Raw genomic sequence first — 12,455 nt, 5'->3', positions numbered from 1 at the left:
ACTAGGCTGGGGAGGGCCCTTACAGATTCTCCTGTGTGATCATTTGCTTCAGTCCACTAACAAGTTAAGAATAATAAAAATCCCAGAAGACAATCAGGACTCGCACTCCATTTGCTGTAGGTTGGCAAGACTAACAGGACCAAGACTCATCACAATAGACATACACTGAGTCTGTGAGTGGGAGCCTAAACGTGCTGCCCACTGTTTAAAGGACCTTTTGGCAAACAGGAAACCTGGGTAAATATCTTATGGGAACAAGGTTCTGCATAATCTCCATTTCTCCCCCCAACCTTTAAAAACTCCAGACACCTTAGAATGTTGATGCAGCCAGTGCGAGAGGCGGGGCGGGGACTGCACTACACCAGTTTCTTTATCGTGAAGATGCGGCCTAATGGTGTTAAAGGTTCAGTTAAATTTCTCAGGGGCTCGACTTAGCAAAACCTTACTTTTCTAAATTTAAAGACCAGAACACCATCTTTCCCATCAGTAGAGGACTAGTTAAAGAACAAATTAATCATGCAACTGCTTTCTGGGAAAGGAGACAAATAACACCTTCAGCTCAAAAGGATATGACTAAATGGAAGTGCCAGGCTACCGGATATAGGCCAGTACTACTGTTTTGCTGAACTAGCCAAAGTTCTGCAGGAGCACTCAAAATCCTCAAGAATTAATTATGTTCCCTGCCTTATTAGCAGGTCTAAACCTCAAGAACCCCTATCCTCATGGAAATTCCAAAGCAATCAAAAAGTTTAAACTTACATTTTCAGCAAAAACGTAAAATATTTCAGTTAACTAACAAAGTTGAATTACAGCAAGAGAACAGTTTGCCCAAGATTTGCCCTCCTGTTATTCCACTCTTGTCCCAAACTCCCCTTTGGCGAACAGTAAAAATCATCTAGACTTGATCCACATGCCAGGACTAGTATCGGATACCAGGAAGAAAAATGAAGCCACGTGTTACAGTAATATTTTATTAAGTTTACTATTTCCTTATTTCTGCAATTAAAAGAAAACCAAGAAGATAATTCTATATAATCCTTTCCTGTAGTCACTAAAACCAGGAGGCATGAAACAGCCTTCAGAATCCTCTTTTGCTCAAGGATCAGAATGGTGGGGAAGTTATTTTAAAAACCAACCACAGATATACTATACTAACAAATAGGAAGGTCGGTTGAAGTTTTAAACAGCTGTCTAAAATAAATTCTGGACCAAGAAAGAAGATGGAAGGTAGGGGATGGGGGGGGGGGGAATCCATCTACCCAAATTTCTATTCAGCCATCTAAACGTCTAGAGAGAAAACTACCTTTGGAATGTTCTAGAAAGAATGGTTCTCAAGTTCCCACTTCCGGCTTTAGGGAAGGAAAAAAAAATTACTTCTTTCCACTTTGAAATAAAAATACCCCAACCAAGACCCTATCCTCACGCTTCATTTCAGTAACTAATACAGCTGTGACCCCCTTGCTTAACAATCCCGCAGCCGTGTGCGACCTTTGGCACCACTAGATGAAAAGGTCTTTCCAAAGAGCTGTGGATCAAAAATGCCTTTGATTTCTTAAGAGATGCCTTCCACGTTACTTAAATGTCAGAGCGCCTCGAATTTCTAGATTAGTTATTTTGATTTTCTGTTAGAAAAACGTTTCTGTTGACGATTCTGCACAAAACGTTGCGGCTCATACCAACCCCTGTATATTTCAAACTAACTTATAAGTAAAGGACGAATCAAAGTGGAGGCTTACCTCAATCTTCAATTGGTTATGGTGACATAAATTGACTGCATTAGTCACCTTTTAGACCTCAAGATCCAAGCGGCATGGGGGTACCTGACATCAACACGCAAATCTTAAGAGCGAAACTTAAGTTCAACTATTTGAGCACCTCCTAAAACTGACAGCACTCCCTCCCGGAGCGGCGCACTGAGCGCTTATGAAGTTGCAAGAGACACTCTCGATACCTGACTGGACTGAATCTCCCCAGTATTTTGGAGGAGCTGGGGTGCGGTTTCGAGCTCCATCGTTTGCTGCAAAGCGGGTCACGCGTGCACCGCGCGGTCTCCCCCGAGAAGTTTTAGCAACTTTCCACGCCGAGCGCGCGCTCCCGCGTCTCCGGCCCCTGCCCCGCGAGCCCCTCCCGGGAACCAGGGCAAAGAGCGTGGGAGTCTGGGTGACCGCCGGGGCCTCCCGGCCCGGGGGCCGAGGGCGGCCAGGGCCTCACCTTGCTGCGGTCCTCCTCCTGCTGCTGCAGCAACTCGGGAACCGCGGCCATGGCGACGCGGGCCTCGAGCGTGGCCGCCTGGCTGTGCGAGGAGAGAAGAAGCTGGGCCGCCGCCGCCGCCAGGGCTCGTCTCGAGGGCGGCCGCGGCCCCGCCTCCGCCAGCCTCTCTGCCCGACGGCGGCGGGAGGCCTCGCGACTCCTCCACCGTCCCAGCAGCCCCAGGAAAGGCGAGCGGCGCCCCACGTGCTCCCCCAGGGCGGCCTCCCCCGTCCCCGCTGCCGTCCATCTTGGAGCCGGGCAAAGAAGCTACGCGGGGCCTACCCTCGCTCCGAGCCACGCAGAAGCCGCCGACCACCGGCCGCCACGGGGACGCGGTGCCCCTGACACTCTCCCAACAAGGCGCTTCTCAAGAAAGGCTGCGCGCTCTTGGAGGGACGGAATTTATTATTCAGTCAGAGTCCAAGATGGCGACGAGCTCTGACGTAAACGAAATCTCGTGAGAGAGAGAGAAGGCGAGATTTGGAGGCGCCCGCGCTTCTGCGTGCGGGGAGGGTCTCCCCACGGATCGCTCGAGTGTCCACTGAGGTGCACGAGGGGCTAGGGGTGGGGCGTGAGCACCGCAGTGTATGCTGGGGCCGCCGTGCCTGGGGCGGGGCCTAAGTCTGGAGCAAATCGCGGGACTGACGAAAGTACCTGCTCGCGGGGTAGTCGCGCCCTGGAGCTAGCAGAGCGCGCCGGCTTCCGAGGTACCTCCCCTGCCGGCCCTCCCTAACTCTGACGCCCGCCCGGGGGGCCGCCGCCGTCCTGTCCCCGCTGGGGCTGAGCCTCCGCCGGAGCGGAGATTGGGCGGTGGGCCTTGCTGATGGCCTCTAGCCGGCAGGTCAATGGGGACCCTTCAGGAGCGCGAGTGCCGCGTCTTGAGCGGGCCGGGTCGCAGTGGTGCCCACCTTGGAGGGTGTGAGGGGTTAGATGAGAACTCTCCACGCAGGATACGTAGCAGAGAATCTGGTGTTTAGGGATGAGTGGAGGCACTGTTAACTGTCGCCGCCCCTCGAGCGTCCTGTGTTTCTTTGTCTCACACACGCCTACCTTCGTGGCCGGCACATGGCTCCATAGCTGGGGACATGTGGCCCCAAGCTGTCTAGTTCACGTTTAACAGGTGCCGGTCCTTTAGAAATAGTTTTGTCCGAGTATTACTGAGTCCAAGCTCGGCTGCAGGACAAGCCAATAAATTGACAGATGCGCTGTTAGGGCAAAGTATAGAGACCTTATTCAGAAAGCCAGCAGCCAGAGAAGATGGTGGACTTGTGTCCCAAAGAACTATCTTCCCCAGTTAGAGTTCAGGCTTCTTTTATACTAAAAGGGGAGGGGGTGTGGCTGCTTGTTGCCCACTTCTTGGTGCCAGAATCCTTTGTTATTACAGCTGTCCACGCAGGTCTGGTCACAGTGTTCCTATATACCTGCAACAAGATCGTTATTTTCTGTTCTGCAACTTTTTAATCTCTATATGATTGGAAAAGTGTTAATACCTTTAAAGGTCAGAGCCTTGAGAATGGGTTCTCCTGTGTATTTCAGGCTATAGGCAACGTACTTTTCCAAAAGGTGCAGAGCCAAAAAGACTAAGCCCCCTGCAACAGGGCACAAAGGTTAGAGCTAAAGTAATAGATTCAGTATGGAGTCAGGTTTGTTTTCCTCTGTTAAACATGTCGAAAAAGCGTACCGAATACAATTTTAATGTGCAATATCATACTGTTGCAGCTTTCGCTTTGATGGTTCAAATATTTAACACATTTGATATCTAACACCACTTTTCTCTTTGATAGGAAAGCGAAAATTAAAAAGGTCCTCGACATTACAAGTAGACTAGAGGGAAGTGAAAAAAATCTGAAGATGAAGGTATTTCAGACCATCTGCAGGCAGCTTAAAAGTTCAAAGGGGTTTGCTGTAGAACCAGCCCCCCGTGTGGTCTTCTCCACTTCCTCTTATTTGTGTGGCCGGAAGAAAAAAGTGAACCCTTATGAAGAAGTGGACCAAGAAAAGTACTCTGATTTAGTAAGGTCTGTCTTGTCATTCAGAGGCCATGCTCAGGCGCCACAGTCTTTGTTTGAGGAAGATGCTTTACTCTACGGACCTGTGAGGAAGTGTAAGGCCCCAAAGCAAGAAGAAGCAGGAGTTCCACGAAACTGGTGTCCTCTCTTCAATCCAGAGAAAAGCGGAAAACCAAATGCAACAAATGATCCTACAATTCCTTTGAAAATCCCTTTGCAAAGGAATACGATACCAAGTGTGACCCGAATCCTTCAGCAGACCATGACCTCAGAACAGATTTCCTGTTTGGAGAGTTGGAAACGTCGGATGATTCTGGAACTGGGAGAGGATGGCTTTGCAGAATATACTTCAAGTAATTTTCTTAATCCTGATTCTGTATGGTTATTATGTTTTCCAGAATACAGAGCACCAGTGTCAAAAGGATGAGTTGTTCTTTTTCTAACGTTAACTAGTGAGGAACTACTTTCAAATGATAATTAGTATTAACAGCATTTTTTATATATTAACTCATTTAATCCTTATGACAACTCTATGAAGCACAGATACTATTATCCCCATTTCACAGATAAAATTGAAGCACAGAGATCAAGTACTTTGACTAAAGATGTATGAAATTCATTTATTTTATAAGCTACAAACTTAAGTATTAGAATTGCCTGTTTCGTTTGATTATGGGACAATCGCTTCATAATGGAATTCTAGTTGTTTGCTAGGCATTCTGTTCAGAATCTAGTAAATACCCCCTTGCTCTGCTTATCAGCAGAGACTGACTCATAAATTTAAAGATGGGCAAAAAGCCAGAACATGTGATCTGTATTTAGGTCTTAGTAAATTGAGATTATCGGATGTTCTTCATTAGGAACTGAATTGATAAACTTCAGCCTTCAACTCCTAACTCACTAACTTCTTAGACAAGTGAAGAGAATAGCTTTCTTAAAATAGATTCCATTCAAAAGCAAGATGAAAGAAAAGACCAATGGTACAGGAGAATTAGCTGGTCCCCCATCAGGATTATAGTTGTTGAAGCTAAGTTTTACACTGAGCATTCCTTAGGCCATGCTTCCCAGAGAGCAGTACATGTACCCCTCGTGGTACACAAGAACTTTAATTTTTAATTTAAGAGCAATGCACTTATTTTGAGGCATCTTAGAAAAAACCTGTGTGTATGCATAACACATTAAACCTGTGGTCACGTGTTTTAAAGAAAAAATATTAAGTATTTAGATGGCACTTGGACATGGCAAAAATGGTCAAGGCCGGAGCCCCATGTAAATTCCTTGGCTCCCTGGGGCAAGGACTATATGCAGGAGCTAATTGCCTTTTATTTTTATATAAACTTATTTTATTTACTTTTGGCTGCGTTGGGTCTTCATTGCTGCGCGCGGGCTTTCTCTAGTTGCGGTGTGCGGGGGCTACTCTTCATTGCGGTGCGCGGGCTTCTCCTTGCAGTGGCTTCTCTTGTTGCGAATCACGGGCTCTAGGCACACAGGCTTCAGTAGTTGTAGCACGTGGGCTCAGTAGTTGTGGCTTGAGGGCTCTAGAGCAAAGGCTCAGTAGTTGTGGTGCACGGGCTTCGTTGCTCCACAGCATGTGGGATCTTCCCCGGCCAGTGCTCGAACCTATGTTCCCTGCGTTGGCAGGCGAATTCTTAACCACTGCGCCACCAGGGAAGTCCTACACTGACTTTTTAAATTCTAAAATATCCACGCTGTCAGTCAGAATATAGGAAACTCATGTTTTTTTTTTTTAATACATTTTATTTACTGGGACTTGAAAACATTTCACTTTTATTCCTTTAATTTATTGAGTGAATTACTCTGACTTGATGCTATCTGCGATAACTCTTGAATCTTTCAAGATTTATTTTCACAAGTTTAATCACGTTTAACGTTCTCAGCTTTACAATCCTAAGGGATTCTGTAACCCAGATCCCATGTTTGTTGCCCCTTAAATATGAAGACCTCCCTGGGGTTAAGACTGCAGTGGGGAATGAGTTGTCTATTTGCTTGGCTGTTGATAAACAAATTTTTTTCCTTCATGTTTTTAATATGTTTGTGTTCTGCTTCAGTAAAACTAGTCTGTAGATAAATACTGCTCTTCTTTTCCCTAGGTTTTAATTCCATAAGGCTTAAATTTGTAGGCCTTTTATGTGCTGATAAGTCCAATTAAGCCAAGTAAATTTGGAGTAGAATAACTTATTTCCTCAGTTGAATTTCACTTCACTTTCCAAGTAATTTCCCTGAAGCAATTCCACTTTTTGCCAATGGTAGAATTGACCTTTCAAAATCTTTGTGAAAAATACTTGACAAAGGTAATATGGTTTGACATTACCTCATTAGATGAGATGGTTTTCCTCATTTTCTGTGGGTCTGTCTCCAAGCATGTATATTTCCTGCTCTGTTTCTGTGTGTATCTTCCTGATTTTTCATCTCTCACTCTGCTGTGTCAGGGACCAGAATGACCTTAGGCTCTGGTGCCAGGCCCCAGGCCAGCATTTTGCTTTGAGGCAAATTAACAGCACTGCCTAGGCCTTGTTCATTAAAATGGGGGTGATGATCCTTATCTTGCCAGGTTGTTGTGTTTGAAAGTTAACAGTTTGAAAGCGCCAAGGCCACTGCTTAGCACAGCAATACCCTCTTTTTCTTTCTTTCTCTCCTTTCCTTATCAAAAGTCAAGTGAATATGTAGTGTTTCTTGCATTTGTTGAATATGTTTGTGTCCTCTTTTCTTAAAAGTGTATGAGAAGGGACTTCCCTGGTGGTCCAGTGGTTAAGACTCCACACTTCCATTGCAAGGGGCACGGGTTTGATCGCTGGTCAGGGAACCAAGAACCCACATGCTACATGGAGGCCAAAAAGAAAAGTGTACGAGGAAAAAAAATTCAGGACAGAGCCACTGTCATAGGCTGTTCTTGCCCCAAAAGAAAGTGCAGGAGAAGAATGTCATATATTTTCCTCCTCTCTGCCCCAAATCCCACAACATTAATTTGTGTGTGCCTTGATTTTCACTCTTTGCCAGTCACTAAGCCTGTTGGTAAAAGGATGCCTTCACCTATGTTCATAATTAAGATTTGGTTGTAAAAAGAACTGTAAACAAGCACAGTTCCCTAATATTTATCACAGCTAGTTAACTTACTGGTTACCTAAATTAAACGGACACTTAAATTCACACTTAAATTCTGTGTGAATTCACTAGGTGTGGTCCTGTAAGCCCAGATCTTCAATTCTAGCTTTGACCTAATGCTACTAGAAATACTTCATTTTAATCTATTTTATTATCTAAGCTCTACTAGTCCCTTTTGTTTTCAAAGTGCATTCTTAGTGTATTTCACAAGAGGCTGAAATATGGTGTCTTAGGGGTTGTCACTTAAAGGTAACTCAGGTAATTTTTAATTTGATTGTTGAGAGTTTTATAGAGTATCTGTTCGTTAGTATTAGCTTTGTTTGGGGGTTTTTTGTTATTGCTGTTGTTTTCCTTTTCCCCTGATTTTCTTTTCAGACATGTTTTTACAAGGGAAACAGTTTCATGAAGCCTTGGAAAGCATACTGTCACCCCAGGGGAACTTAAAAGAGCCTGATGAAAATCTCCTCAAATCTGGCTACATCCAAAGTATCCAGCATGTTCTGAGAGATGTCAGTGGAGTGCAGGCTCTGGAAAGCGCTGTTAAACATGAGACCCTAAAGTATGTAGGTCTGCTGGACTGTGTAGCTGATTATCAGTAAGTATTCAATTTTTTACATCAAGTGTGGAGGTGAATTCATTCTGGGTGGGACACATGGTTCCCTTCCAATGCTAGTTTTTCCTTTTAATTCCTGCTTCAAGGTGTGGCCTCTGTAAAGTCACATCAGGTAAGAGCCACCTCATCCTTGTAAATCTATCTACATTCCGAAGTCAAAGTGTTTCGTGGAGAAAAGGTACAACTTTCCAGTATCCCTAGGATGGCCTTTTTTCCAGCATGTTCCCCTCCCCTCCCCCCACCCACCCCTAGCAAAGTACCAGCCGTGAGATCCAATTTGATTCCTGCATTTTCTTTCCTGTTTCCCTAAAAATAGCACCTTGATCTGTTGGCCCTGAAAGTCAACTCTTTGCCTGGCTTCCAGGCTGTGTTTGACATGGATAGGAACTCTGAGCTTAATAAAGCTTCCCGTGGCTTTTAAATTGCTGCTTTGTTCCTGTTTTCACCACTTACTCCTGATTTCAAGGGTAGATATAACCTGCAGATACCCCTATTCCCAAAAAGAAAAAAAAGGAAAGAAAAAAGCATATGAGCGATACAACAGGATAAGGGGAAAATCTGTGAGTGAAACCCTTGGAACTCTAGTTAAAAGTTACTGGGCTCTGGAGACAGGCTGCCTGAGTTTGGTTTCTGGCTTTTCTTCTTAACCCTGGGCTACTTACTTGGCTTTGGCTTCTCTGTACCTCAATTTGTTTATCTGTAAAATAGGGCAAATAATAGTACTTACCTCATAGGTTTGTTATAGACATTAAATGAGACATTCCCTGTACGGTACTTAAAATGCACACTATCTACTCAGTAAATGTTAGCAACATTATTTTGATCCTATTCTCTCTTGATCCTATTCTCTTTTTAACTGCTGTTGGGTATGAATGAACCATATCCAGTTCCCTGTTGGGAGCACTCAGGTTATTCTAGTTTTTCAGTTACAAACTACAGCAATGACCGCGTCTCCTCCTATTCTGTCGTGAGTTTCTCTTGGCAGGTGCACGGGTTCGTTGGTTTGTTTGTTTTGGTGAATGATATGTGAGGTTTGGATAAATTGCGTTGATCTGAAGTAGGCCTGGGCGTGAATACTTCTTAAATTTTCCAGGCATGTGTCACTTGCACCCAGGATAGCAAACCGTTGCTCTATGGTACAGACCTAAAAGGGAAATTGCGGGGCCACAGGGAACATGCGTTTTAACACTGTTTTGTCATTTCAGCCTGCATTTCAAAATAAATTAGGCTGAGCAAAATAAATTAGCTCTTTTTATTTGTTAAAGAGCTATTTGTGGACTGTCTCATTACAATTTTAATTTGGGCTTATACTACTAAGTTTTTTTCCATGTTATTAAGTTCTACAAGTTATAGTACATTGCTAGAAACAGTGGTACGTGGCAGAAGTCTTTACTGTAGGGTGTTTTGATTTTTTTCAAGACAGAGAACTGGGAATGGTAGTGCCCTGGGGATGCTGGGGCCCTCTCTTCATTTGCATAGATTGTCAAGCTCTACAGCAATAGAAAACAGTTATAAAGATGACATGTTAAAAAAAAAATAAAAAAAGATGACATGTTACCTCTGTACCTGCACCGTCCAGTAGAGTAGCCTTTAGCCATAAAAGGCCATCATTAAGCACGTGACTGTGGCCAGTCCAAACAGAGGTATGCTGTAAATATACAAACTAGATTTCAATGACTTTGTACAAAAGAGAATGTAAAATATCTCATTAATAACTTTTTAATATTAATTATATATTGAAATGATATTTTGGATACGTTGGGGTAAATAAAATATTAAAATTTCATCTTTTTTTTTTCTTTTTGGATGTAGCTACTAGAAAATTTTAAATAATGTGTGTAGCTCGCATTTTATTTCTTTAGACGGTGCTATTCTAGACTTTATAGATTTTATAAATACCTTGCATAAGTTGTAATCTAGCGCTACGGTGACAGGAAGGTAGCTCTGTGCAGATCTCCCTCTACACTGCTGGTTTTGAAGCTGAAGTGAGCAGATAGAGCCCTTTGAGAATCACCGGTTCTCAGTGCACCCACCCTGCGGCCCTTTTGACATCTGTGCTTGGCAAGTGTAAAAGTCCACCGGGATGGGGTGGGGGTGGGGGATGTACTGGTTATTTAACTTAAAAAAAGTGGCAGGAATTTTTCTATTTTCCCAATATCCCTAATAGTAATATCCCTACCCTGTGTGTAAACTTTTAGGACAGGGACCAGGTCTTCTTATTTATATTTCTGCATATAGTTGGTGCCTGTTAAGTGTTGATGGATTTGAACTCCAGCTTTGGTTTCTGAGGCACCATGATGCTTAGTCCTTTACGATGGGGACTTTGCTACTGCTGGTCTGTTGTGGTTCATTCTGATAGACCTTTGAAGCCAAATCAACTAAGATAATAATAGTTTCAATTCCCTTGTCAACTGTTAAACCATGGAGGTCCAAAGGAACGTCTAGAAAGTTTAGAAGCTTGTGCTGGAGGAGTTGTTTCCCAGCACTCGCACCTGGGCCCGCACCTGCAGCTCCCATGGGTGCACTTAGGAAGCATCTTCCGTCATACCTCGTGGCTGACCTGAATGAGGGGCTCAAAGGAAAGAGAACGTCACACCTCTTCAACCCTAAGTAAAGCTCAGGAGAGCCGACTTCTTGGAATGTGGGGAATAGAAGCAACAGTCATTGGGTGACAAGTAGCAAACTATGTATAAGAAGAGGCTTAGCCTAATAGCGTTTTAGTGTGCACTATTACCTTCAAGGGCTTCCTTTGGTTTCTCTTTAGGGGCAAGCTGTGTGTGATTGATTGGAAGACATCGGAGAAGCGAAAGCCTTTCATCCAAAATACATTTGACAACCCGCTGCAAGTCGTGGCGTATGTTGGTGCCATAAACCATGACATCAACTACAGCTTTCAGGTCAGGACGCGGAGCCTCCGCTTACTTAAAGCTTTGCTCGATGCTGGGTTATAGCTCCTTCCCTCCTTAGGGTTTTATTCTGTTTGTAACCCACTGCTTACTCTGTTGCTGTCCTTCTACCACTTCAGAAAGCACTTTCCCCCTCTTCCTGGGCTTTTTGTTGTTGTTAATCTTTAACGATCACAGTCCATTCTTTAGCATCTTAACTGTCATCTTTGTGTTCTTGTGTATCCTGGGCCAGTCTTTCATCAACCCGCCTTAGAAATTGAGTTAGGAGCTGTTACTGTAGATTGTTCTGTTCTGAGTGTGCCCTGGAGTAAGAAGGAAATGGACCTCAACTCTGTTGCTACTGTGGAGATGCTGGAATTGCCCTGTGTTCCTTCCTAGGTTCAGTGCGGCTTGATCGTGGTTGCCTACAAAGACGGGTCCCCTGCCCACCCACATTTCATGGACGCAGAGCTCTGCTCCCAGTACTGGGCAAAGTGGCTTCTTCGACTAGAAGAATATACAAAGAAGGAAAAGAACCAGAATATTCAGAAACTAGATTAAAGGGCAGAAAGCTGTGTGGGAACATTCAGAGCTTTCTCAAAGTTTGGGAACATGTATCGCTGTTTCCTGTGATCTGGAACGAGGTGCCACAGGGTCTGAGAGCTGCAGTAACACAAGCAGAACTAGTAATTTGTTGAAATTTATTGCAACCAAAAAGGCAAAGCCAGAAAAGTTAAATTTAAAGAGCTGGACTTGAGCACATAAAAGACGAGCTCTGCTACCTCTGACTAGCAGTTACCCGAAAAAAAAGCAAGAACACTGGCACAGTGTTGGTGGCTCTTGGACCCCCATAGACCTTTCTGTGTTCCAGGCAGGGCGCCCAGTCTTTGAACTGAGAGATTCAGGGCGGTGAGGCTTGGTGTGCCGAGCATTTCCCCTGGGTACACCGGGGGGAGGGCTGTGCGCAACCCTAGGGTATGTGTGCAGTGAGAATTCCTATCAGCCAACCACTGCTGCCAGTGCCGGCTCCTAAAACTTGTTTTATGTATGTGGTTCCCTGTATTTCATTTGGGGGAAAAAGCTTCCATTTGACATTTTTGAAAAATAAACATGATTCCTTAGCCTCAAGTAGACATTGCTCTCTGGACAGATGGAGCACACTCACCTTATTGTGGGCAGTGCCCCTTGGCATCCCACCAGATAACCCTCAGAAGCAGCCAGGCTCTAGTCTGAGAATCGTAATTGTAGGTATTTTGGTAGCTAGCTTCTGGTTTGAGTCAAGGGATTGTGTACATGGAGAAAATGTATTGTTTGTGGAATTTTCCAGCTATGGGAAACAATAATAACATGTAATTTTTTCCTATGTTTGGTAAGTAATAAAACTGACTAGTTGCCCCTGGGTTCGGGAGACTTAATAAACGCCCACTACAGCCCTGGGGGAAGGCTCCCTGTTTTATGGAGTAGATTAGCATTTAAGTTACAGTTGCTGTCTTAAAATAGTAGGATGCTACAAACACTTTTTTCCTTCATTAGCCATTAATTATAAGAAATAAAATACAAGATGTGATTAAGGAA

General features: G+C 44.2%; 2 protein-coding genes across 7 annotated transcripts in view; one reads left to right on the top strand and one right to left on the bottom strand.

Moving 5' to 3' along the window:
• Nucleotides 1–2,432, bottom strand: part of SNX5 (sorting nexin 5) — a 27,953-nt gene extending 25,521 nt beyond the window's left edge. For 2 of the 4 annotated variants that reach the window (XR_009535022.1, XM_060122157.1), the window contains exon 1: nt 2,212–2,432. Coding sequence is in view for 3 of the 4 variants with exons in the window: in XM_060122157.1 (XP_059978140.1) it covers nt 2,212–2,262 (51 nt within the window). In the remaining variant the exon portion in view is untranslated. The remainder of the gene's footprint in view (nt 1–2,211) is intronic. The other 2 variants (XM_060122158.1, XM_060122159.1) reach the window with 2 other exon arrangements.
• Nucleotides 2,363–12,455, top strand: MGME1 (mitochondrial genome maintenance exonuclease 1). Of its 3 annotated transcripts, none has more exons than XM_060122162.1 (5): nt 2,363–2,796; nt 4,035–4,612; nt 7,758–7,977; nt 10,760–10,892; nt 11,280–12,455. In XM_060122162.1, exons 2-5 carry the CDS (start codon nt 4,102–4,104, stop codon nt 11,439–11,441), a joined length of 1,026 nt encoding a protein of 341 aa, XP_059978145.1. In that variant the 5' UTR covers nt 2,363–2,796; nt 4,035–4,101; the 3' UTR covers nt 11,442–12,455. The 3 variants fall into 3 exon arrangements, with proteins under 3 accessions (XP_059978145.1, XP_059978143.1, XP_059978144.1); XM_060122160.1 differs by lacking the exon at nt 2,363–2,796 and adding an exon at nt 2,811–2,957; XM_060122161.1 differs by lacking the exon at nt 2,363–2,796 and adding an exon at nt 3,006–3,091.

Source organism: Lagenorhynchus albirostris, chromosome 15, assembly GCF_949774975.1.
Source record: "Lagenorhynchus albirostris chromosome 15, mLagAlb1.1, whole genome shotgun sequence".
Lineage (NCBI taxonomy): Eukaryota > Metazoa > Chordata > Mammalia > Artiodactyla > Delphinidae > Lagenorhynchus > Lagenorhynchus albirostris.
This window is presented reverse-complemented; position numbering and strand designations above follow the sequence as displayed.

What these genes read in the sequence shown, in the direction of transcription:
- MGME1 (XM_060122162.1), top strand. Translation starts at nt 4,102, where the DNA reads ATGAAGGTATTTCAGACCATCTGCAGGCAGCTTAAAAGTTCAAAGGGG. An exon ending in CTTTGCAGAATATACTTCAA is followed by an intron (nt 4,613 to 7,757) that starts GTAATTTTCTTA and finishes TTTTCTTTTCAG; the next exon opens with ACATGTTTTTACAAGGGAAA. An exon ending in ACATCAACTACAGCTTTCAG is followed by an intron (nt 10,893 to 11,279) that starts GTCAGGACGCGG and finishes GTTCCTTCCTAG; the next exon opens with GTTCAGTGCGGCTTGATCGT.